Source organism: Sabethes cyaneus, chromosome 3 (assembly GCF_943734655.1).
Source record: "Sabethes cyaneus chromosome 3, idSabCyanKW18_F2, whole genome shotgun sequence".
NCBI classification, from domain to species: Eukaryota; Metazoa; Arthropoda; class Insecta; order Diptera; family Culicidae; genus Sabethes; species Sabethes cyaneus.
Genome location: NC_071355.1, coordinates 175,089,711 through 175,116,701, shown reverse-complemented (window position 1 = coordinate 175,116,701; position 26,991 = coordinate 175,089,711). Strand labels below are relative to the sequence as shown.

Genomic DNA, 26,991 nt, shown 5'->3' with positions numbered 1-26,991 from the left:
TTAAGCCAAGACTCAAACTACAGTCGCTGCGCGAAAACAGCGCTCGTTTGTGCTGGCGCTGTTGTCCGATAATATACAGGTACATTTATAGCATTGCTAAATTTATAGCAAGCTGCTTTGCGCACCGCGAAGACTGCACCAGGTGATGCTAGTGTTTTTCTAAGCTTTAGGGGTGTCATTGAAACGATGTTTTGTTAGAAAATTTATTCGAAGTGTTACGTCTGTTAATCTGTGCTATAAATTTACTTGAATATTATCTGACAACGCCAGCGTAGGTGAGTGGCGTTCTTGCGCAGCGACTGTTGTTTGAGTCTTGGCTTAAGTGAAAATTTGAAATGATTGTTTTCGTTGGCGATGAAATGAGGCTCCAGTGTTACGTCTGTTAGTCTGTGCTTCTAAGGTTTGGGAGTTATGCATACTAACAAAAGTTTATGCAGCGAAACTGATTGTTAACTGGGTCCCGTAGCGCTAACGCTGGATTAAGTCAATTGTAAGTTTTAATTTAAAGATTTGATAATTCAAATACTTCTTTAAAACGTTTTTGATACCATTTTTTTGCCTGCCGCTGTAAATAATATTGGTTTTCAATATTATATTTTTCCTCAGCGTATTTGTAAAAATCAAAACCAATAAGTAAAAATTGTTACATTGATGACGTTACGTATTTTCGGAAGACAATCGGTTTTAAAATAATTCGATTTGTTTGACCACCATTAGAACCAATGTGCTATGGGCGAAAAAAAAATCGCGCGCTTGAAAAACATCGCTTTCAAATGCAGCTGCGCATGAACATAGCACATACAAAAGCTCACTAAAGCGCCACAAGGTTTGCTTCACTGCGAGACGGGCCTTGTGCGCGATGAAATACAACCTAAGCGCGCAATTATTCTCTTCTTTTGCAGTAATTACAACCTTCATTGCGTGTTTTATTTGGCCCAAAATTTACATTTAGAAGATAATTATTTAACAAAAAACAATAATTTTTAGGATTAACAAATATCTAAAACATATCGAAAGATCAAACCCCTGTCAATCCGATGACATCGTCTTTCTTTAACTTTTACAAGTTTCACTTCAAACTCATTTCACTCACGCTTCGCAACCCTCTGTTCCGTTCACGTTATACCTAGTCTTCGGGCAGGGTAGTGTTGCGTCCCTTCGAACGAGCAGCAGCAGCTCATCTCGCACTCGCGCTTCACTGTGTGTTGTGGAACCATCTAATGGTTTAGCCGGAAGCATGCGGGACGATTCGCTCATCGTACATCGTCTGGTGCAAGCCAACCAACGTTTAACTGCCAAAGGGGAAAATTTTCTCTCAGTTCGATCACAGCTCCCGAACCGACCTGAACTGAACAGCAACAGTACAACGCCAGCAGAAAAGGGGGTGTAGATTTTGTGGTGGCCAATCTATTCCTGATTGTTAGATAGTTTGTGTTTTTCCGATTATCTTTGTTTTGTGGTTAGATGTTCATGACAACTATGCAGATGTTACTTAATAAGTTTCGCTGTTAGCAGCTAGACAGGATCAGTATCATTTGGACTGTTGAACATCCTATGTTTAGTTTTTCGTGAGTTTCGGACTGAAGCACTCTGTGCAAGGGCAACCAGAGGGATTGCAACGTTTTCTAGCTAGTGCGTTATGTAATTTTGTGCATTCTGCCCTTCGGATCATATATTTTCAGGTAAGTTGAGTGCAGATCAAAACATTTTACTACGACACCGTCTAACATTTGTCAGATTTCAATCTGCAAAGTAGTTTTCCTCTCCGTTAGGATGAAAACCCTCAGCATCGATGTAAGTGGCTGCGAGAGTATTGCGGGATGGGACGGGTGTGTAAAATACTTGTACATAGAGAGATTGGCAAGATTTAACCACCCACCGAAAATGGCGGTGGGTGGGCCACTCGAGTGGGCGACTTTTGTGGACGGTATTTTCAAGTTTCAACCATGAACAGTAACATATTGTTAGGTTTTGGCAAACTGCAGTTCTTCCCTATTTACATCTGAGCTTTGTTCTGTTGTCAGAGTGGTAGGTAATAGTAAAACGTGTGTACTACAAGAAGCGTAAGTGGATGATAAGAACGTAAGGAGTGTTGATGACACTTGAGTGGTGTAATGTTTCCTTCGTCTACATTCTATCACCGTTTGCAGTGTCGGCGAGACATGTTGTACATTTTCCTTTACATACGCGTGGAAAACACATGCTTTTTGCTTACTATCGATAGATGATTGTGAAGAGTGTTACTAACACGCTCGGTAGTTTTGAGTGGAGCATTTAGTATAAAACTTTAAATCTGGTGGCACCTTCTCTATGTTCAAAGATTTTTGCTTTGATATCCTTGCTTAATAGATCATCATTTCCATCCTTTTTATCGTTTACTTGATAGTAACGATGGAATTTGAAAATATAGGATAAAAAGATTGGTAGACTCAATATGTTCAACACACTCCATTGCAGTACTAAAGTCTCTTTTTACGCGTTTTTTTTAACATTTTGAAATTAACACATTTTTTATGACGAATTTTGAAATAAAACAGTTTTTTACATCATTTTTCGAATAACCGCGGTTTCTTACACGCCACGTAACCCCCGTGTAAAAAAAAAGACTTGAGAATAGTACTAAATTTAAAATAGAAGATTAAAGACTATTTGACTTTCGACAGTTGGGACTTTCAATCAATAGGTTTGTTCATCACAAAGCACTGACATACCTGCTTCTAACTCTTAAGTTATATCAATCTGTCTATTTTTTGTTGGCAGGTTATTATTATTTTTTTAATGCCAGAAGGACTGGCGTTTAACTGCCAGAGTTGGGTTGATTTATGCGCAAAAATTTTTCTGCCCTGGCTTCTTTTCATGATTTTTGTTTGGTATTGGCCCAAAACCAAACTTTTCTTGCCTTATTGGAGCAGCTAAGCGCAATTTTTAGCGACATTTTTATTCTAAAATTAAAATATTACTAAAAGATGGCACTTTTGTGCACAGATTTTACAAACCTAATGCAAAAAGCAATTCGAAAATTGGTTTAGAATTGATCCTGAGATGGTGCTTTTATGAAGATCCAAAAAAGCAAAAAATGTCCGTGGCATGACGTGACCATTGACAGTAATTTGACGGAATTTGGCCTGTAAGTCGAACAAAAAAAGTTACTATAAAAGAGACATTCCAGGATTTCATTATCGTTCGTACGGTATTCGCTGTTCGAATTTCGAATGTTATTAACTTGAAAATCGTTCGGTTTTGACAATATTTTATTAAGCCGACATGTCTCACCGAAACGTTGCTGCAGAACCTGTGCTAGTTCGTGCGTGCAGAATAATGTGGAACCTTTGCATGGGCTTTCCGAGCCTGCTTGAAAGGCTCCACGGCATCCCTACGACATCTATTCCAGGCTCTCCTACCTAGTTACTTTATATCCGAGATATGACAGTTCCACCATGGCGTTCCTCTAGTAGTCTGAATAGTCTTTAGCGGGCAAGCTACCTCCAAAGCTTCTGCAATTGATGCTATGACATCTACAGCCACATCCAAATTGATTGATGATTTATGAATCGCTGCACAAAGACCACAAACCAGCTCGTAAAGCCGCCAGCTTGAAATTTTCAAGATACCTATTCCTACAAAAAGAATGCAAGGATTGGTGATAGTCCCATCTTGGTCAGACTTTGGGAAGATGTCCATTTTGCCCTATCATCCTATAAAATCACAATGAAAACTAAATAAATGGTATAGTAACTTATTGGCCGTCCGTGAAATAACCTCAAATACTCCCAAATTTTGTCAAAACATCAGTAGAATCAAATCCCATTTGATTCTTTTGACGTTTTGACAACATTTGGAAACTATTTGAGTTCATTTCACGGGCGGCAAATAAGTTTTTATATTGTTTAATAACCACTCTAATCACCACTCGGTTCTTTGCACTTTTTTACACGGAAATAGATATCTTGTAAGATTCCAAACTAGTGGTTTCAATTGTTTGGGATTACGAGCTTGTTTTTGCCCATTGTGCGTTGGTTCGAATTGTTGAATTTTTATCGCGAGTTTCTCCTCAAACTGTTCCCCGTCGGAAAATCTAGTCATATAGATGACTACGTGGTTCCAAATAGAAGAAGTTTCTTTGGCGTAATGGTCGTTCGGGAGCGTATAGGGTCAGTTGTTCTAATGACGACGGGCAGTCGATGTCGATGCGATTCGTCAGTAGTTTAGCAGCAAAAACCACCTGTGCAATTCGTCGTCTCCAGTGTTCCACAGTTCCAGTGGCTGAATGCCAAGAAGTCGGCAGCGGTTTTCATACGACAGTAGGCTCAGTGGATCGCACCACGGAAGATGGCGAAGGGCGTAGCAGACGAATTTCTTGTGTACCATTTCGATTCTGCGCGACCAATTTGCGTGAAATGGACAGCAAATGGCAGAATTAGTCTCGAGAATTGACCGAACAAGTGAACAGTAATGGATTTTGGTAATAAAGCAAGCAACTAGATCATCAACACCAATATAGCTGGACCATTCAGAATTGGCAATAATGCCTCATTGATTGCATCAAAATAGTCCAACGCATTACAATCAAATTCGTCATAAAATAGCGCACTGATAGGCTTGTCATATGTAACCATAACAGGAGGGCGATGAGGGTCAATATTGCAGAACTCCACTGCCACTGCCACTGATCTATCTATCACTCATCTATTGCATTAGTGTCGAACTGCAATAAGTACTCCAGCGCCGGACGACTTATCACTGTTGGCCGGGCAGTGATTAGTACGAAAAACGGTGTAGTCATTACCAAACAACTGATGTGATCTGATCATTGAACCATGTTTCAGTCAAAACAATGCAATCATATGGCAATTCTAACACTGCTAAACTGAAGTCAGTTATTTTACTACGAACGTTCCTAGTGTTTTGATGTGCTGTGGCGTCGCCGAGTGATGCATCATGATGAGCTATGGCAGAAAGTAAAGGAATGATCTTTTGCAAGTTAATAAATTGGTACAAAATTAATTAACTCTCAATAGTCCAAGGATGATTATTCAAATTTGGGCTGGCCTGCGAGGGGTAGCAGATGAATGAAGAAAAAGCGGTTCGCGGAAGATCGGTTGAACTGAGAACTTCTTTTCAGTGAGAAGTTAAAAATCCTAGAATCCGGCCTGGAATCCTGGATTCTAGAATCACATCCCGCAACCACGCCCTCTGAAAACTTGGCACCGAACTGATAGATTAGGTAGCCGAAACCCACACTGCGTCCATCTTCCCTGTCTGCGTACGACAACCAAGGTTGTGGATTTCAGCCGGCACCCCGTGGAGGTAGGGATAAAGGGTATCCCACATTAAATAGCATCACGGAAAAACCTTGCTTACTTACTTACTTACTTATGTGTCCATGTCCGCCGGTCCCGCAGAACAAAGGGATGAAATCAGAGATCTCCACTGCTGACGGTTACCGGCCAAGGCTTTTACCTGCCGCCAGGACAGGTTCTCGTCTACAGCCCGGATGGCGTTGGCTAAGGTGTGTCGCTATGAGCCTCTGGGTCTGCCTCTTCTACGCTGTCTTTGTGGATTCCAGTCGTGTGCTTCTCTGCAGGCCTTGTTCACTCCTCTCCTCAAGGTGTGTCCGATCCACTTCCACCTACGTTCACGAATTTCTGTGGCTATCGTCCGTTGACGACACCGACGATGGAGTTCCTCATTGGATATCCAGTTGTCAGGCCACCAGGCACGAATTATATATCGCAGACAACGGTTAATAAATACTTGCAGTTTTTGCGTTGTCTCCATTGAGTTTGAGACGCACCACGTTTCGCAGGTATACAGCAGTACGGATTTAACGTTTGAATTAAAGATTCGGGTTTTCGTACGTAGAGTGATCTGGTTTGAGCGCCAAATGTTTCGCAGACCTGCAAAGGCACTCCTGGCCTTTCTGATCCGTGTGGCTATATCAGTCTTGGTATCACCATCGGGTGTTGTCTAACTACCAAGATATTGAAAGGCGTCTACCTGCTCAACTTCTTGTCCCGTTACTGTGAAGTTGGTGGAATTGTCAGTGTTCGCTACCTTAGACTTTAATGTTTTTGCTACATGGATTGTGAGACCTGCTGCCTGGGAGCTCTCGGAGAGGTCATCTAACTTGCTTTGCATATCGTTTCGGCGTCGTGTGAGCAAGACAATGTCGTCGGCTAGGTCAAGGTCATTTAGCTGCTCCATCGTTGGAAGATTCCAAGGCAATCCTCGATTTGGTCTACTCTCAATTGCTCCAACTAATATCTCATCCATAACGATGAGAAACAGAAGCGGTGATAAAATGCAGCCCTGTCTCTGGCAGTAACCCTTATGGAGTCGGACGAGACGCCGTTGTGCAAAACCTTGCACGAAAACACCTCGTACTGAGCCTCGATAAGATGGAATAGCTTATCTGAAACTCCTCTACGCCAAAGTGCGCCTTAGATGTTTTCGTGGTTGAGTCGGTCGAACGCCTTTTCGAAATCAACGAACACCAGCAGAAGAGAGTCCTGGATTTCGTTGATCTGCTCCAATATAATGCGTAGCGTTGTGATATGGCCTACACATAATCGGCTAGTACAGAATCCAGCTTGCTGCCGCTGGAGAGTAGCGCCGATCTTCTCCTGGATCCGGTGAGGATTACCTTACAGTTACCGCTCTCAGTTAGGTCTCCTTTCTTAGGGACTTTGACCAATTGGCCCTGCATCCAGTCCACCGGAAAAGTTGCGGTATACCATATATTGTTGAAAAGCTGATGCATCATCTGGGCTAATAAAAATGGGTCATCTTTGAGCATTTCGGTTGAAATACAGTCTATCCATGGCGCGCTATTGGATTTCATACTCTTGATGGCTGCTACAATTTCATCCAGCGATTCCTCCAAGTTTCGTCCAAGATCCACTCCCTCCGCCCGCTGCGCGCATTGCCGAGGGTTTCATCACTGATCGTGATGAAGGCGTTCTTGATGTCGGTCCATTGCTCCTCGATGGTTCCACCAGGTGGCAACTCCGAGGCTCGTGATTCAAGTTGTTCGACAAAGGCCCTTTTGCCCTCAGGATTCTCCAATCGGCGGACGTCGTAGCGACACCCAGCTTTCTCCTCCCGTCGTAGGACACGTGTGACATGCAAACGTGTTTCAGTGACAACAAGATGATGGTGGGATGCGATTTCAGCGCTGCGTTTGTTGCGTGGTACATCAAGAAGGCTGCTTCGCTATTTTCGACTGATGCAGGTGTGGTCGATTTGGTTTTCTGTTCGGCCGTCGCAGGAAACCCACGTGACTTTATGTACTGGTCTATGGGGGAAGAGCGATCCACCAGTGACCATGTTGTTATTATCACAGAATTCTCTAAACAGCTCCCCGTTTTCGCTCATTGCGCCTAGGCCATGGCGTCCCATGACGCGTTACCCCCAAGGTCCGCGTTATTTGAGCCAATCTTCGCGTTGAAGTCGCCCAAGCGGATTTGGATGTCCCCCTTTGGGATTTTCTCATCTACGCTGTTCAGCTGGCTGTAAAACTCCTTCTCCTGCAGATCGACAGCATCTGTTAGCGCATAGCACAGGATTGCTGTAAGGTTACTAACCCGTGTTCTGAATCAGGCAACGATTATTCGTTCACTTATCGGTTCCCACTTCATCAGAGCCGCACGTGCTCATTGGCTCAGTAGGAATCCAACTCCTCTTTCTCGAGTAGCATTTTCACCTCGTATCCCAGAGTAGAGCAAGACTTGCCCGGATGATGTTTAGGTAGGAGGTAGGAGTCAAAATGACTGCTTGTCAAGCGTAGCTACCAATAACCCCCCCCCCCCTTCCTTTCCGCTCTTCCCCTCCTTCACCAAAAATTTTCATTTCTTTCCCCTACTGTCCCTTCATCCATTGTAGAGCCATCGTTTCAAAAAATATTAATATATATGTATTACCGCATTTCAAGGTCAAGACTAAAAACTTGAGATTAGTCTACTAGTCAACATCGACAAATCGTGTTCATGCCTGACTTTCAGTTGTCGTCACTTGAAACAGTCACCAACTTCAACTGGTGCTTGCTTGAAACATTCTGTTCAACACCACCAGTCTCTTCATGTATGATGCGAAGCTAAGAGCGCATTAGCGTCTTTTATTTGTTTCGACTATGCCGGGTCCTGGTTTGGAACACAAGAAAATTTGCGGGGTGGTTGTACGATCTTCGTCGTCGTCGTCAGCAGCTTAGAACCGGGGTGGTTCGTGCTGTTTCAAGCTTCATTCAATTCGATCTTGGGTTATTCGTCGCCCATTTCCCAGGCGTTTCTGAAGTTGTGCCGGCTAGGCGGTGCTGCTAGATAGAGTCAGTAGGATCGTTGCACTAGCCCTGTAATTGTCCTGTACTCTAACAGCCGGCTGCAAAGTCTGTCGATAAAGAAGGGTCAAGTTCTCAACAGGACGTTTATACCCATGGCTTTGTTTTTTTCTGAAGTTGTAGTCCACCGTCCACAAGGGCGCGTATGACCTTAGTGCGCATTGTCAAATCCGAAAAGCTATCAGTCCAGAAGGGGGTTTATACATTGTCAGCCTCGTACAGCGGCTTATGCCTCTTGATCGTGCTGTTTTACGAAGCAGGCTTGATGTCCTGCTTGAATACGTTGCTGGATCTCCTCATTTGTGTTGTTGTCCGTGGCCACCAGCAATCCCACATACACGAGCTCATCTACCACTTCTGGTTCGTCGCTGCCAACAATTGCCGTCCGCGAAAAGCACACGTTGCTCTCGTTTGAGCCTCTACCATGCATGTATTTGGGCTTCGGCGCATTTATTTTAAACCAAATCCTCCTAGCCTCCGCGCTTTCAGTCTAGCGCAAATGGCCTAAGCCGTGAAAATGTTTCAGGTTTTAACATCAAAACGCGTAGCCTGCGCAGTTTGCTACATTTACTGAAAATCAAACGATATCCGCTTGTCAAATTACCCCATTAAGAGCGATCTTTATAAGCATGCAGGATAAATTTGTTAGCTTGTTTCGACCCTGGCCGCTAACACCCTATGGACGACCCTATGGACTTTTACAGCCTCTCCCAGCCGAGTTTCGAACACACTACATACCTCGATGCCAACTGAGAGGCAAAATTTCTACATTTGTCTGTTTTTATTTCAATTCGATTTTTTTGAATTGAATTTCTTGAATAAACTGCTTAAGGTTAGGCTATGTACGATTTGTTTTTGTAAAATCCCCCCTAAGAAACTTTTCTGGTTACGACCCTGCCTTAGCCATATTTTGTGTGATATAGGGACTAGTGAAGAAGATATTAATTTATTCATATGTATTGCATGCTTTTAAGACGTTTCGACTGATAACCAGATTCTATTGTTTTACAAATACCACAATGAATTGAACTTCACTGTCAAATCAAGTACTAAAGTGGATCATATTCGTCTGGCATTATAAAACCTTCTGTCGTTACCCCGATTTGTGTTAACTTTTTGTAATATTGTTTATATTTTATCAGTGTAAATTATTGGTGTACCAAGTAAAACGCTTGAAGGATTTTCCAAAAAAAAACTTTCCAGGCACCTATTTTATTCTGTCTGTGTTTATCGTTGTCCCTCAATACCCCCAAACAAGTAAGTATTACCACTAACTGCAATATGGAAACCCTACTGATTCGATCAACACAATGTTACAGTGCTTAATATATATAAACAAGACATTCCAATCAACCAAGAACTGCTCAATTGAATCAGATAAAAGTGTTTTGCTTTCCGCCGTCGTCGTTAGACATGCACTTGCAATCATGCCAAGAAAGCATTCGTTTCCTCCGACGACGTGCCTTCGCTCTGGCTGGTTGCAGATTCGTAGGAAATAGAGCGACCCTATCAAACCGGCGCACGTAGTCAAGTGACAATAAGATATGTAACTCTCGTGATGTTGCGAGTTGTCTGGGAGGCACGGAGCACCGTATAGGACAATTTTTACGTTTGTGACAAGTTCAATTGGTTCACATGCGTGCTTGAATGAGTGAATGCATATCCAACAATTTACATTGCTGGTCAAACTAATTTCCTCCGATGATGGTGCCATAAGTGAACTAACGACGTCAGAGTTTGGATGCATTGTGGAATGTGGGGATTGGTAAAGATGAGTTTCTATTTAAATCTATGAACTCATGCATACCTGCATCACAATCAGGAAATAGTAAGATAGAAAATTATTTTCTATAATCTTTTAATAGATTTGTAAGTTAATTTTTAACCAAAAACATTTTGTGCGATAGAATCTAATTGTTGCACCGTAAGTGATAACTTTAAATTTAACAGTCCATCCTGGGTTACTACTTTTGCAATGCAATGCAATTTGTATGCAATGTAGCCGAACAACCTTGACATGATCGTAATCGAATAAATTTAGCTAGCTTCCAATAATCAATGCCAAGAGTAGAAAGTTTTGGTTGTCGTGAGTGCAGTTTGATTTATACGTCATACTACATTTGGAGATAGGGAGCCATTTTTTTAATTTATTGTAATTACAATTTAATGTAAATAAAGCTTTTACTAAGCACAAATAGGAAAAAATAAGTCATGCATTCATGTCAATAATACCACAGACAAACAGACGCGACTTTTAAAACAGTTAAAACATGGTTCTAAATATGGCCGCCTTGTGATGCCCGAATATTACAAATTGCACGTTTCATTTCATCGGTTCGACACACATTTTGTTTGTTTCGTTTCGGTTGTCGCCTACAGAACAATCAACTTGGGCCGCAGGTGCAAATTTCCCGACGCGAAAGGTAAAACGGTCGGTAATTTATTACGAACGTAGTATATCCTGAGCATACCAATAATTAATTTTTCTTTCCACAATACTTCAAATACCCCGAAAAATTTAAATTACCTAAAGGGTGATCTTTTTTCGCTTCGGTTAGTGCTAATCCTGACAAATGTCTTTAATGTGCCAAACATTTTGTCACTGTCGCCAGCCAGTTGTTTAGTGGATGTTTTTTCCTCATTGTGCCAGTATATTGAATTTGACAAATTTTTCTAATCTCTCAGCGTACATCGCTAGGTCAGCAGATATGCAATTGCACGGAAGTTGAGAAGGAATCAGTTTAGTCAGTTGTGTGTTTACATTTTCGACCGAACAGTTGACGTGAGAGAAGAGAATTCGTCCATTTGAATGCACTTTTACAAGTGGTACAACTCAATTGAACCTGATCAAAATAAATTACACTGAGAGGAACATTCATACGAACTTTTCCGGCTAGTGGTGGTAGACGAGAGGTGTGTTTGGTGCTAAAAATACCTAAGTTATCCGTTACAAAGAGCTCCCGCAAGTTTAATGTGGGTGAGGCTGAGCGCAACGATTTGCACGCTAATTGTGCACTTCGCTAAGTGTTCCTTAAAATAGTGGCCAAACTGATCACGATCAAGGGCATGATCTGATTTGAGCCGGTTTTTACTTAGCGATCCGACCTGGTGTCGTCTGTTGCTAAACACGTGCCTCAAAATAAATGAAACGATCGGTACTTATCGGCAATAGAACAGAGTCCATCAGATGAACTAAATAATAATTAAGTGGGTGCAGTACTTTGATTGTACCTATTAATTGAACCTCGTTTAGTATTGTACTCTGTACCGATCGATCTATCTTGGCAAAAAGTTTCAAACCAACGTCACTCACCCTCCATTTGTTTCGCGCTCTATTTTTTCAGAAAGTGTGCAATTCTTCAAACGACCGTCGAGATGAGTAGTCCTAAAAGGGATACCAACGTGGACATGCAGTTGCTTGGGAAACCATCGTCTCCATCGCGGAACGGAGACATGATAGTAGATGAGAACTATGATCCACATTTGCACCGGAATCGACCACACCCAACAACGTAAGTTTACAGTTTTAACTAATTATTAAATACTTATCTATCTATTTTCCCTTAGCAACTTTGAAACGTTGGTGCATCTACTGAAGGGTTCCCTAGGTACCGGTATCCTGGCGATGCCCCAGGCATTTTACAATTCCGGCTACCTGTCCGGAGTGATTAACACCGTACTGATTGGCATCCTGTGTACTTACTGTTTGCACGTGCTTGTCCAGGCTCAGTATGCCCTGTGTAAACGACACCGGGTTCCCATTTTAACCTATCCGATTTCGATGAAAATGGCTCTGGAAGAGGGACCCCAGTGTCTACGGCCGTTTTCACGATATGCTATGTAAGTCTTATCCTGTGCACAAAATTAGTTTTGATAAATAACGTTATTCCTTTATTTCCAGCGTGATCGTGGATGGTTTCATGATAGTATACCAGTTGGGAATCTGCTGTGTGTACATTGTTTTCGTAGCTACAAATATCAAACAGGTGATGACTAAACTTGAAACTGAAATGAACTAAAATTTTTACGTGCGCTTATTCTTGCTTTCAGCTCGTTGATGTTTATTTAACGTTGGATGTGAAAATTCACTGTCTGATACTATTGGTTCCGCTCATAGGCATCAACATGATTCGTAACCTCAAAATTCTGGCCCCTTTCTCTACATTGGCGAATTTAATCACCTTTGTCGGTAAGCATACAGTCTACATTTAACGAGAATTTATGATGCACTAATTGATATAGATAGTAGAGTAAAAATAGATATCCGCTTTACTGGCAACTTTATAAACTGCAATGAAAAGAAACAGCACTAAAAAGTGTTCAATTCTTCGCTAGGTTTGTTATTAAAAAAAATGCAGATTGTTGAATGCAAAATGAAATATTCATATCATATATATTTGTTTAATGTGATTTATCCAGTTGGTCATTCACCAAAAATTTAGGGTAGCCTGGGGTAATATGCACCGTTTAAGGAAATCGTGGTTTTTCCTTGTTATAGCTTAAAGCCAATACCAATCTTATATATTGAGCATAATTTTATGAATATTAGGTAAAAGTTTCAGGAACTATTATGTAGAACACCTTTATGAAAAAGGTGTGCAAAATGACTTTTGATATTCAGTCTAAAGTCAGCCCATGATTGCCAAAACCAGCAAGTGAAAAACATAAGTAGGGACGTCATACTCCTTTGGATACACATTTTGACAGTTCGTTTGGATACGAAGCATTCATCTTCGCTCATCTATGGCCACTCTATCATCTATCCTTATAGAATGGAACACCACTAATCGTTAACTTTATAAAACACAATACACTGAAGTCGCTTTTTACGTGACTATTTTTACGCGAATTTCGAAATTTACGCGGTTTTTTTACGCGATTTTCGGAATTTACGCGGATGTGCTTAAAATGTCTATTTTTCGCGTAGTGGTGAAATCCACAAAGTTTTTTTACGCGAAATTTTGTTTTTTTTACCCGAATTTTGGAATTTACGCGGTTTCCTTACGCGAATTTCGGAATTTACGCGGTTTTTTGCGCGAATTTCATAATTTACGCGGTTTTAATTTACGCGGGACGTATCCTTCGCGTAAAAAGCGACTTGAGTGTACTGGTTCTGTTAAATCTGTCGTGTTTAAGCTTTTATCTTAATATTTTTTGCAACGGTAGTTCTTTTATTGATGAAGCGACGGTAGAAGAAAGTAATGAATTTTTTTTAGAGAAGGATAAAGAGCGGAAAGGTGAGAGGGGGTTAATAGGAAAGTTAGTAAAATTTACCGGGATCGCACGTAAATCAGTATGAGTGCTAGTTAACAACAATTCACGTGAACGTTACATGAAAAGTACGGTGGATGAGAGTTACCAATGTTTTCACGTAAACATGACGTGCCGATTTTTTTGAGTGTAAGTATGCAAAGTTGTTTATTTACATGAACTTTTTACACATACAAAGATTAATTAAATTCTGAGAGGGTCATTCCAACCTCTGGTCGAGTTGGCGTGAAATCCGTCTATGGCATAAAATCTGTCCCCCCGCCTCTTTTGCCTCATCGCAATATGGGCAAAAAGGAACCAAAAAACGGACGCAATCAAGATACTTATTCCCGTTGTTTGAATCACCATCATTGAGGATTTTCTTGATATTTTTCGGTGAATAAATAACTCGTTTATGCTTTATGCGTTACGCATTTCAGCCTACTGTGTTTATTTAGGCTATCTTAGAAAAAATATGAGGAAAATCTGAGGGGACATGTTTTGCGATAATTCACATTTTATGATCTTTATCATGATTTTTCATGAAATCTAAGTTCTTTCTGTCAGTGTAATTTTTATTGAACATGCAGTTAATTTCCGGCAACTTTTTCTTTGACGTCATTTTGAACAAATTAGTAGTTTTTTAGATCTGTTTTGTTTTTAAATATTGACTTCATTTCTAAATAAGCCCTTTTGAACAGTCACGCTTGTAGGAGTATAACTGGCAACTGGCATATACCAGAATAAAAATTATCACATTTATATCGATTATCTATACTTCCTTTTTCTAAAGAGCTTGATCTGTATACCTAGAATAATAATAAACCATTCACAGTTTGATGGTACAATAGTAGGGTAACCAACCTATTTTTGACCCCCTCAGCAGCTGTACATAATTTGGACACTTGTATTTGATTTTGCTGTAAGTGTCCAAATTATGTACAGCTGCTGAAGGGGTCCAAAATACGTTGGTTACCCTACACACCGTGTTTCATTCCAAGAGGTTATGGTCTCAGGTTTTACACGTGATTGGATACTGTGCTATTAACATGGAACGCCTCGGAATTCCAAAACTTAATAATCAAAATTATGGCAGTTGGAAATTCACCGTTGAGCTGCTGTTGGTTAGGGAAGACCTGTGGAAATATGTGAGCCCAGGAGATCCACCAGTGGCAAGAGCTACAACAGAAGGAATTGTGGGAAACGTTGCTGAAGTTGCTGCATGGCGAGCAGGTGATCAAAAAGCTAGAGCAACGATAGGATTATTAGTGGAAGAAACACAACATGCACTTATCCGGAACACCGCGACAGCAAAAGATGCCTGGGGGAACCTACAGAGGCATCACGAAAAAGTAACGCTTTCGGCAAAAGTCGGCATTTTTTATCGGCTATGTGATATGCGTTATACTGACGGGGAAAATGTTGAACAACACCTGTACGACATGGAGCAATTGTTCGACAAATTATCGAAAGCGGGAACCAGTCTAGGCAGGGAGTTGGAAGTAATGATGGTTTTACGTAGTCTGCCGAAATCATTCAATACGCTGACAACAGTTTTGGATTGCCGCAAAGAAGAAGAAGTCACGCTTGAATTGGTTAAACAAGAGGTTACTGATGAAGTGTTAAAGCGCGGAGGAGAAGAAAACAGCGATAAAGCATTGAAAGTGAACGGAAAATGGACTAAGAAGAAGAGCATAGTGTGTCATAATTGCCAAAAAATTGGCCATAAGAAGAAAGATTGCAAAATTAAATCGAAATCTGATGAGGTGCATCGTAGTGAAACGAAACCATTTAGAAGCGCGCATGCCAAAGTAACATCTTCCGCAACATATCAAGAAGAGGCTTTTGCATTTGCGATCGGTGATTCAGTTGATGATTGGACTATTGATTCGGGCTCGTCGTGGCACATTTGTGCAAATCGTGACTATTTTGATCTCGTTGAGAGGAAAAGTTCGGAAACGCCTAGTGTTATTGTTGTTGCTGACGGCCGAAAATGCCCCGTGGAAGGCGAAGGAACATGTCATATTGCTTGTTTTGTTCAGAATCAAGGTATGAAGAAAATTAAGCTAACCAAAGTGCTGTATGTTCCGGAGATGAAGGCCAACTTAATATCCGTTAGCTGCTTGATTAAAAAGGGAGCTGACGTTAGTTTTACTGCATATGGTTGCACCATTTTTCGTGACAGGCGAGTAGCAGGTGAAGCTAAACTGATCGATGGGTTATATTTGCTAAAATTGGCGAACGTTCCCATGGTGGCAGCAACAAAGAGTCACAATCCGCTGTGTATCCACGAATGGCATCGAAAACTCGGGCATCGGGATCCAGAAGCCATATTTGCGATGGAGAAACTGGGACTTGCAAACGGAATTCGTATTCAACCTTGTGGTATTCGTGTATCGTGCGAGTGTTGTTTGCAAGCCAAAATGGCGAGACTACCGTTCCCGAAACATGCAAAGCAGAAGACGGTCTCAGTATTCGATCTAATCCATAGCGATGTGTGCGGCCCAATGAATACCCTAACGCCGGGGGGCTGTCGTTACTTTGTAACATTCATTGATGATTTCAGTCGCTTTAGCTGGGTATTCTTTCTTAGAAACAAATCTGAAACGGCAGATTGTTTCAAGCGCTTCGTGTTGATGGTGAAAACACAATTCGGTAAATGTCCAAAGATACTCCGATCGGATCAAGGAGGAGAATATAACGCAAAATCTTTGCAAACATTTTGTGTTGAAGAGGGTATTATTCAACAATTTACTACGGCTTATACACCACAGCAAAATGGTGTTTCAGAGCGTAAAAATCGATCGTTAATGGAGATGGCACGAAGTATGCTTATAGATGCTAATATGAAATATCGGTATTGGGCAGAAGCTGTTAATACGTCTAACTATTTACAAAATATGCTTCCTACTAGAGTTAGGGACAAGACCCCTTTTGAGATCCTGTTCGAAACGAAACCAGATTTTGGGGACCTACATGTGTTCGGCTCTCAGGCGTTTGTTTTGGTACCTTCGCAGAAGCGTACAAAATTAGAGCCAAAAGCTGTACGAATGATATTCATCGGTTATTCTTCGCAACACAAGGGTTATAGAATGATAGATTTGGAAAGTGATAAAGTGGTTATAAGCAGAGATGTACAATTCTTGAAGCAAGGAGATGTGGAAGTGTTCACTCCACCTACGCAGAGATGTAACGACGCAGACGATATTGTTGAGTTGCCACTGTCGGTGGATCCAGTTGACTGTGGAAATGGTAATGATAGCATTTCGAGTGACTATGAAGATGCAGATGAAGAGGACTGCGACGATTTCAACACAAGCTCAATCTATCGTGGAGATGCGGAACAGACAGAAGAGCCGGAAGAGACAGTTGAGTTACGCCATTCGAAGCGAAGCAATTTCGGTGTTCCTCCTCGACATTATCATGTGAGTGATCCAGCCAAAGAATTGCCTATTGAACCACGCTCTTACCAGCAGGCTGGTAATGGACCTGAAAAGGAACAGTGGAAGCAAGCAATATGCGACGAATTAAATTCGCTTCGACGAGCGCAGACTTGGGAAGAAGTGCAGTTGCCACCTGGAAAGAAACCCGTAGGATGCCGATGGGTGTTTAAGCGCAAGTACGACGAGGATGGCAACATACTACGTTATAAAGCACGCCTTGTCGCCCAGGGGTTTACACAAATTTATGGAACGGATTTTGATGAGGTGTTCGCTCCTGTAGCGAAGCAGGTTACTTTTCGTACGTTGTTGACCATCGCAGCTAGAAGAGGTATGCTGGTAAACCATATTGACGTCAAGACTGCTTATCTTAACGGCGATTTAAATGAGCAGATTTTTATGAAAATCCCGCTTGGATTGAAGGCTACGAGTAATAATGCAGTTTGCTTACTAAAGAAAAGTATATACGGTTTGCGACAGTCTGCGAGAATGTGGAACCGTAAGATAGACAGCGTTCTCCGTCAAATGGGATTCAAAATATCTGAGGCGGACCCTTGTCTATACGTGCGTCATCGAGAAATGAAATCAGCCTACATTTTGCTATACGTCGACGATATGTTAATTGCGACTGCCAATCGAGCGGAATATATTGAAATTTTCAAACGACTGGATTTTGAGTTCGACTTGTCCCAACTGGGCGAAGTGAAGCATTTCGCTGGAATTCTAATCTAATCTAATCTCACACTAACGCAGCCAATTCTGGAAGGCATCCTGGAAAATGACGATTACTTGAATCAATCATTTTTCTTGTCAACGGCCAGGCCAACTGCGCAGCATGTACCGCAGAGAGAATTCCAAGGAATCAAGTGGAACTAGAAAAAATACCTAATTCCATCAAACTCCTTGAAATCAAGGGAAGGAAGAAAGCGTGGACCTCCCGTACCAAACGCTTCCCATATACATAGATAATGATTTATTTACAGTCGTTGGGAGTATCTTTGCTAATAAGGGTTAAGTGATACTCCGGACCCTCAGGGATGAACTAATGGCATTTAGACCAGAAGCCAGGCTGCAATTGGCCAAGGATATAGCGCCTTATTTCGCTCTCTGAAAATAGATTAGTTTACCAAAAAATTAGTATAAATCATATAATACTTGAAATTAAAGTCGTGTGGTTTAATGGTTGCCTAAAACTACATTTGTAAGGTTAGGAACTGAAAACCGCACGACCCCGCACCTCCTAGCTTGGCTACTCAATTATACAAATTGAAGTATTTCCAGGTATGGCCACGTGGAGGCGCTAGGTAGGGGCTTGGGATGGCTAGAGCTATGTTGGGCGCTTCTTCCTAGTTGCCTTCCCCATTTCATACCCTGAAGCATTTCGTTGGAATTCAAGTAGAAAAATCAAATAATCGTTATTGTCTTAACCAAACTAAGTTTGATGGAAAATGAATCGTTACGTGAAATGGCTCTTTTCCAGCGTTTCAAGCCGGAAGTGCTTTGAAACATTTCAATTGTAATTTTCTTCTCTTACTGTTACCCGCAATCAGAAATGTTTATGATACTTTTGCAGTATTTGTTTCATTCCAGCTCGGGTTTTGAATTATTGATTTACTCCTTATATTCATTCTGGAGTCTAGTAAAGAAAATACAATAGTTGTAGTAAATTGAAGTTTTAAAATATGGCTAACTGAGTTATAGATACATATTCAGATACTAAGAAATAAAAAATGATCTAGTAGAAAGGTCAGGTCGCTCCGCAAGGTGGATTAATTCGGGTTTTTGAATGTTTTCACATCCAGATCAATTTTCAAAATTCGACGAAGGTTCAGGTCGACTGCTATTTTCCGTGCGGACCGGTCGCAACTACGACGAGTTCGTGCTCGAACAACCTTTTTGGCCTCTGCAGTTCTAACGATTCGTTTTCCTCCGGGGTTTTTACCGTTTTCAACAGATCTCGTCTCGACAAATCTTTTCACAGTATAGTATGAAATCCTCTTTTTATGCCGAGATGTTTGAGGTTACGAAAAATAGTGCTGCATGCAGCGCTGTTTCGGAATTTATTTATTATCAACGACCGTAACTCGAACATTAATACGCGTACACCGAACGAGACACAATACGACAAATGAATCTACGTTAAGTAACACTTAAGTCATCATGACACACTCATGGTATTAGTTTGATTGTATAAATCGTATATGCCGTTGCAAGCATAAAATGATTTTTGAACGAATATATATGTGTCACACTGTATTCGTCTGGAATTTCACATGCTCCCAGCCAGTTCTGAAGCGCCTCTCTAAGCAATTAGAATATGTCCAGCTGGCACCAACTCTTCTACCAATGTACAAAAATTATCGTAAATATCTCTTAACAAATTCGAAATCGTAATTAAAGCTGGATAAAGTGGGCCCAAGTTGATTTTCTATCGTATATAATGATAATAACATACGATTTTCAGCACAAAATCGTATAGCATTACGAAGCGAGTCGCGCTTATTCAGATATTATCGTATATAAATACTTATATAGTCGCAACGTCCTAATCACGTATATCGCCTTCAAAATAGTACGGATATGTCAATTTGTTAGCAATTTATTAGCATGTATATCACAATTTATTAGCATGTATATCTGTACGTAATGCTGATTTTCATCTTTTATACACATATGAAAATGCTAGTTGGGTGCTTGGATCGCCGTCTTCAGTGCCCCGTTCGGTTCCCGTCAGGAGCCTTCTTCGTCTTTAAACCTCTGGCAATTACAATTACCGTTCCATGATGACTCTCAGCTTTCGTGGGCAGCTCGCATCTAGAAATAAGATTTAAGTTGACCAACAACGTAGGGCTGCAGAAGGCGATACCGATTGTTATACCTCTCTACAGAACGGAAACTAAACAGTATTAACCCTAGAGCGGTCGCGCTAGTGTACTGAGTACACGCGTTTTCGAAAAACGCGAAAAAATCATCGAAATTTTAATCAAATCACACCAGGTTTTGGTTGTATTCGAAGATCTACTCTTCCTCTTTCTAATGATGCCAAAATATAGAAAAAAGAAATAAAAAAAGTGGTCGAAAGATGCTTGTAAAAATGGTGTGTCCGCGCGCGTGTACTCAGTACACCAGCGCGACCACTAACGTAACTTTTTTGAAATGAAAAAAGTTACGCAAGCGGTCGCGTCGTGTACTGAGTACACGGCGGGCAATAACTCAAGTTTGTGAATAGATAGAAGGTTGCGACTTTCGACAAAGTTGCTTATCTAGTTAAGACACATCCCGTGATATACAACAAAATTCGGAACTGATTCGCTAGATGGCGCTAATAATGAAGCAATTAAATTCATTTAAGAATATTTTAAAACCGTAATGAGCTAAAAGGTTACTATTTACTACAAAGTTGTTTGTAAAGCCAAGACGCATTTGGTAACGAACTCTGAAGTTTGGAACTAGTCCGCTAGATGGAGTATACGGTGAAATTTAATTCATTTGGCGATATTTCCGAACCATGACGAGATAGAAGGTTGATGTTTTCGACAAAGTTGTTTATCATGTCAATATGCTTCCGATGAAGGTAAATTAAATTCGGAATGAAGTAGTAGTAGGTGGAGATGATGAGAAAATCAAATTATTTTCGGAATATTGCGGAACCATGATGGCATAGAACACTGCTGTTCGCTACAAAGTGGTTTCTGTAGTCAAAACACGTTAGATAACGTATCGTTGTCCTTTTCATCATCGATTGCGTTGTCAATTCCAGTCAATCAACAGCTATTTTTATGGTTTCCTGAAAGAAGCAATTGATACGTATTGCTTCAACTTTTATCAAAAGACAAGATGAAGAGCACAGACTGATCAAAATGCTTTTGACGAAGCAATTTCGTCGTCTACATCGTCTATATAGAAATATCACCAGAACAAGATTCCTGGAAACCCGTGCTGCGTTTCCATCACATTCTTAAAAAAATATTTTAGAGTGTTTGAGTCCCCATTCTTCCCAGGGTCGCTAATAGGTTTATTCGAAAACCTGGCAAACACGAATAAATGTCAAAATCTGGCGATCAATTTGACCGATGGGGAGGACTTTTTCGGGAAACGTCTTACCAGTTTTGATCAACGCCGGTACAAAATGTTGTCTGAAATTAGGAGCGATGACTCCTTTGCAGAACGGAGAAACAAAAATCTGGCAAAAATCTGGGACATTACCAAATATCTGGAAGATTTAGAACTTTGTCTGGCATGCAATAAAAAATCTGGTAAAATCTAGATTTATCAGCAAAGCAAAACCATGCATGGATATAAACGTCCTTCAGAACTTGACCCTTCTTTATCGATAGATATCGCTGCCGGTTATTAGAGTACAGGAAAATCACTGGGCTAGTGCAAAGATCCTATTAACTCTGAAGCGGCACCGCCCAGTCGAGACTCGAACATACGACGAGTGGCTTGTTGGGCCAGCAACGTATCCCGGAGTTAACTTGGCAGACAGGCATAATGGCAACGTTGATGCTTGCAATTATTAACGTGTGCGTGATGATAAAACCAAAGCTATTTGTTTTGCTAACGCGACAACACGACTGAAGTGCACTCTCTTGATACTCATTTGCAAAACAGCTTGCTTTTTTCATTGGGCTCGAATTCTTTACTCTTTCCTTATATTACGTGTGTGTTATTTCCTGTATGATATAAGTGACCGTAATAAGAATATTATAGAATTGTTAGGAATCTAATGTACATTTTTCATTCTCATTATCATAGCAGGAAATAAAACAAACAAATGCTCGTTTTGTATTGTTTTATGGTAAGTGTCAACATAATTCTAACATTCTAATGTTTAAAGCATTACCTCAACATACCATAGCAAGCTTCCCTAATAACATACTCATTATAAAACTGTACAACTAATTGATATACAACTAATGTGAGTCATTAATAAATTGATTTAAATAAAAGTATCGTAAGTGTGCTACTTGGGTAAGTTGAATAAGTATCATGTATCCCTAGGTGATATGTGCATTATTCAGTTTGTCAACATTGTCGATGATTCACAAACTCTGTTTTGGGAAAATCGTCAAAAGAATACTATTTACAAACATTTTGGTGTTCTTTTCTAGACCAGATAAGCCATTTTACCGTTTATTTGACATAAGCTGAGATATCGCAAAAAGAAATATGATTTTACCAACTGCGACATCTAGCGGGACAGTTCTGAATTTGACCGATCATTTTCAAATTCGTCTTGTCTAGACACACAACTTTGTCAAAAACCGCCACTTTCTATCGTATCATGGTCATGAGATATCATCATAAGATTATAATTTGACCACGCGCGCCACCTACTGAGACAGTTTCAAACTTTGTTATGAATTTCCAAATGTGTCTTGTTCGAACAAATAACTTTTTAGAACACAATAACAGTCTATCTCGTCACGACTCTGAGATATTCCAAAAAAAACTCAATATGCTCGTTATAAGCGCCATCTACCGTATCAGTTCCGAATTTTGTTATCCGCAGTCAGATTGATCTCGTCCAGATAAACAACTTTGCCAAAGACAGCAATCGTCTATCTCTTCTCAGTCCCGAGATATTAGAGATTCTAGTATCGAGATTCTAGAATCATTTGTTTTGGTCGCCATTTGCGCCACCTAGCGGATCAGTTTTCAAACTTTATTGTTCGGTTCCAGATGCGTCTTAAATTGATAAACAACTTTGTCGAAAACCGCAACCTTCTATTTCATGTCAGTCCTGAGATATAGGCAGTATTATTCGCCGTGTACTCAGTACACGACGCGACCGCTTATGTAACTTTTTTTAACGCGACTGCTCTAAGGTTAACGGAAACCTCGTTTGCCAGATTCACGTCCAGCTTGGACAAAGCTTGCAGTAAGGTTTGCCCTCTAGGAGTACTACCCCCACACGATTGCCCAGCACGGTGTTCAAAATACCGTTATTAAAAAATAAAAATAGGCCATTTAAACGGAATTGCAGTTGGTTTGTATTTCCATCCTACACCTCTGAGCCAATTTTTAAAAAAATCGATCGACGAATTTTTGAGTTACACCCTTTTGAAGTTTTAAAAGGCAGATTGCTCATATAAAGTAAATAATAATCTTCAATGAAACTTCCAAAATGAACGTAAATCACAGCCGGTATTGATTTTTATGCAATATATGCCCATTGCTGACCATGTTCGGAGTTTTACGCTGTATTGGGACTAACCGCAAATGTCCCGGATTAAGTTATCGCTGTGGAAAATAGCCAGTATCGAATATGAACAAATACTTATCATGCGACACCTCAAGTTACGCTAGAATTTAAAAACTAGATCACTGACTGTCAGATCAACTCCTAGCGCCACGTTGGTTATACACGGACAAGTTCTGGGGACATCTGGGAATACCCAGATTAGTGGCCAATTTCGTCCATGAACAAACACTTATCGTGTGATATCCTAAATTACACTAGAATTCAAAAACTAGATCAATGGAAGCCAAATCTGCTATCTAGGGTCAGATTTGGTCATATCTGGACATATTTCGGGAACTCCGGGAACCCCTGGGAAGTCAATAACACAATGTAGTACATTTTTGATAATACAAATATATTCGGAATTGGCCATTGTGATTCTTGGAACTCAATTTGGTTTACTTGGATCTATTTTAAAAGTTTTAGTGTGATTTAAGGTGTCGTATGACGAGTTTTTGTTCATGTTCGAAATTGGTCATTTCCTAGGGGTTTCCGGAGTCCCCCAAGGAGTAGTCCTCAACGGACAGTAACTTTGCTTATGAAAGACATACATGCATTAGCCGTATTTGAAGTGTTGCGAACTATTTTTTGCGGTGTACAAACGAACCGCGGAGAGTGGCGTACGCGTATGAATCACGAGTTGCAGGCACTACTTGAAGAGATTCCCATCGTATCACCGGGTGAAAGTTGGGAGACTACGGTAAATCGGCCACATCGCAAGGATGCCGGACGACTGTGTAGTGAAATCCGTTTTCTTCAAGAACCCCACCGGCACCAGGAATGGTGGGGCCCAACGTGCTAGATGGCTCGACTAGGTTGAAACCAACTTGCGTGCGATGACGCGCAACGAATTGGCGACGGGTAGTCCAGAAATATAGTGGAGAGGAACTCTTGATACGGTAATAGCCACCCCGGGTCCCGGCTAGTAGAAGTAAGTAAGGCTTCTTGGTTATCGACAAACGTTCTCCGTTTACTTTTATTACATTAGCATATTGTCAATTTGGTCACTTTAACGGTTACGCTAGCTAACTCGACGCGACGCGACGACGCGAGTAGTTTGGCTTGTCGCGATTTTGATAGTCAAAGGGAAAATGCCTAACCAAAATAGTTGCACCATTCTGCATGCACGTCTACGAAATGTGAGATGTTCAGGTTTTTAAAGGTACGATTAAAAGAAACCCGTCAAGCTTAAGTCGACCAAATTTTGATCGAAACAACCTTTATTTTAGAGATATAGCAGGTGTAGCACCAGCCGAGCCTCCCAGTTGACCTCGAGGTATGATGCTGGCTTAATAAGCCAGTCGTCGTATGTTCGAATCCCGACTGGGAGACACTGTTAGAGTCAATAGGATCGTAGCAACTGCCCCTGCAATTGTCCTGCACTCTAACAGCTGGCTGCGAAGTCTATCGTATAAACGCAGAAGGTCAAGTTTCGATAACGGAATGTAGCCTCTAGGCTTTGTTTTGCTTTGCTTAGCACCAGCCGAGGGATTATGTAAAGCAGCTTACTTCGGGTTTGACACTGCTGTGCGCTGCTCCTAACACGGTAAGATAACAAGCTGCGGCCTCTCTTGTCAGTTTGCAAACAACCTAAGTGCCGACCGGAGTTAAGTAGAACACGAGGGAAGTAATAGCAGTCTACTTTGAGTTTACGCGCGCAGTTTATGGCGGGCTGTGGATTATGTGACGTTCTGAAGTTTAGTCGAGGTTAACAGTTTTATCGTACCATTTTGGGTTGGAGAAAAACATCCATTACTCAAAACGTTGTTGATTTGTTTGATTTTTTGTTAGTCAGGTGACCAAATCCAATGAAAATGTCAATATATTCTCCTTTACTTACATTAGGCGTGACAATTTTTTGTTAATTAATGCTAATCCGTTAATATACTATTGGACTACTAGCTAATCTAAGTCTAATTTACAGGCATTGGCATGATACTGTATTACATTTTGGACGATCTGCCACCACTTTCGGAGCGCGAAGCGATTGCCGACATCGGAAAGTTCCCGCTGTTTTTCGGTACAACGCTTTTCGCACTGGAGGCAGTTGGAGTGGTAGATATTTAAAGTTACATTAAGATGTTCGGAATTGAGTACAAGAAACCAATCTATCCCAACAGATCATTGCTTTGGAAAACAACATGGCAACCCCAAAGTCTTTCGGTGGACCCTGCGGAGTCCTGAACGTCGGTATGATTGTTATTGTGGCCTTGTACGCTGGAATGGGATTCCTCGGTTACGTGAAGTACGGTGCAGAAGCGCTAGGAAGTATAACACTCAATCTACCTGAGAATGAGATGTACTGGTTCAGTATTCATTGATGTTGAACAGCAGTAACGATTGATACATTTTTTTAGATTATCGCAGAGTATCCGAGTTTTGTTTGCTATTGCCATATTCATTTCATATGGCCTGCAGTGCTATGTACCGGTAGATATCATCTGGAATGTTTATCTTATCGACAGATACAAGGACTCAAACAAAAAACTCGTATATGAAATGCTCGTGCGTATTGTGGTTGTGATTATTACCTGTAAGTGACACATCTCTTAATATTATCAAAGAATTGACTAATTTTTACTCTTTTCGTCAGTTCTGTTGGCGGTGGCAATCCCACGACTTGGTCTATTCATCTCACTTTTCGGAGCTCTATGTCTCTCGGCATTGGGAATCGCATTTCCAGCGATTATGGAAATCTGCGTGCTTTGGCCCGACAAGCTTGGCCCGGGAAAGATAACCCTCTGGAAGGATGTCATTTTGATATTATTCGGTATAATCGGACTTGTCGCTGGAACATACACGAGCGTTAGAGATATTATTTACAGCTTTCAGTAGTTTTATTTTCTTGCCCGAACCAAAGCAATTTCTACTCAGTACAGAAGCGAGCTTAGGCGTAGCATGTTAGCGATATGTATATAGGAACTCACAACTATACTTCAAAACGATGAAAATCAACAGGCTGTAGGTGTTTTTGCTACGAACAAGTAAACATATATAGGACTAATATAGAATTAATCGCATATTATCAACGAAGTGAAAAATATGGCTGCAGTGTACGTTACTACAAATTGTGCTTAAATGCAGAATTCAAGCGCAGCTTCGGAATGTAACAAAAAGTACTGTAGATACACATTTGCCGGTCAACATATCATTTGCAGCGATTGGAACTTGAACCGTGCCTGTGTACCATATTATAAGTAAAAAATGTGCTTCTTGCCAGTCGATTCAGCCTGTCTAAACAACTAAGGTTTATTTTCGTAAATTTGACACATACCTGTATTAAGCTTTTGTGATCGTATAAATGTAATAGGAGCATAGTAATAGTGTTAGTTTCAAACGGTGTCCCAGAGATAATTTAATACCAAGCGGTAGGAACGTCATGCCTGTGACTGCTAGCACGCTGTATTTTTGGACATCAGCTAAACAACCAAAAAACTTGCCAAATTTTAGTTGTGCAATTATCGGCGCACAACTTTGTTGTGTAAAATTGAAGTATCACTTTTGTTTCTCTCTTTTAATCTGTACAAATTTATGTAAAAGATTTGTTTTTTTGTTTTATCTTAGTCAAATAAAATTATTCGCTCAAAGAATTTCTAAATATACAAATTTAATGAAATTTGATCACTTTTCTCATTTTATTTAAATAATGTTACGGAGAAAGTTACCTTTTCCTCCTCATTGTATTAACCCGTATTCCGGTTTCTGGTGTATTCTGGGAGCAA

At 40.7% G+C, this 26,991-nt stretch overlaps 1 protein-coding gene across 1 annotated transcript; it reads left to right on the top strand.

Annotated features, from left to right (window-relative positions):
- The first annotated feature begins 1,407 nt into the window (after nt 1-1,407).
- On the top strand, nt 1,408-26,729 carry LOC128742287 (proton-coupled amino acid transporter-like protein CG1139). The gene is made up of 9 exons (XM_053838611.1): nt 1,408-1,682; nt 11,677-11,844; nt 11,900-12,172; nt 12,234-12,318; nt 12,383-12,521; nt 25,194-25,324; nt 25,390-25,568; nt 25,627-25,802; nt 25,863-26,729. Exons 2-9 carry the CDS (start codon nt 11,708-11,710, stop codon nt 26,102-26,104), a joined length of 1,362 nt encoding a protein of 453 aa, XP_053694586.1. The 5' UTR covers nt 1,408-1,682; nt 11,677-11,707; the 3' UTR covers nt 26,105-26,729.
- Nucleotides 26,730-26,991: the final 262 nt, after the last annotated feature.

Excerpts from the sequence above, each read along its gene's own strand:
- LOC128742287 (XM_053838611.1), top strand. The coding sequence starts at position 11,708 with ATGAGTAGTCCTAAAAGGGATACCAACGTGGACATGCAGTTGCTTGGG. Across the intron at positions 12,173-12,233 it reads CCGTTTTCACGATATGCTAT|CGTGATCGTGGATGGTTTCA; the intron begins GTAAGTCTTATC and ends CTTTATTTCCAG. Across the intron at positions 12,319-12,382 it reads TAGCTACAAATATCAAACAG|CTCGTTGATGTTTATTTAAC; the intron begins GTGATGACTAAA and ends TCTTGCTTTCAG.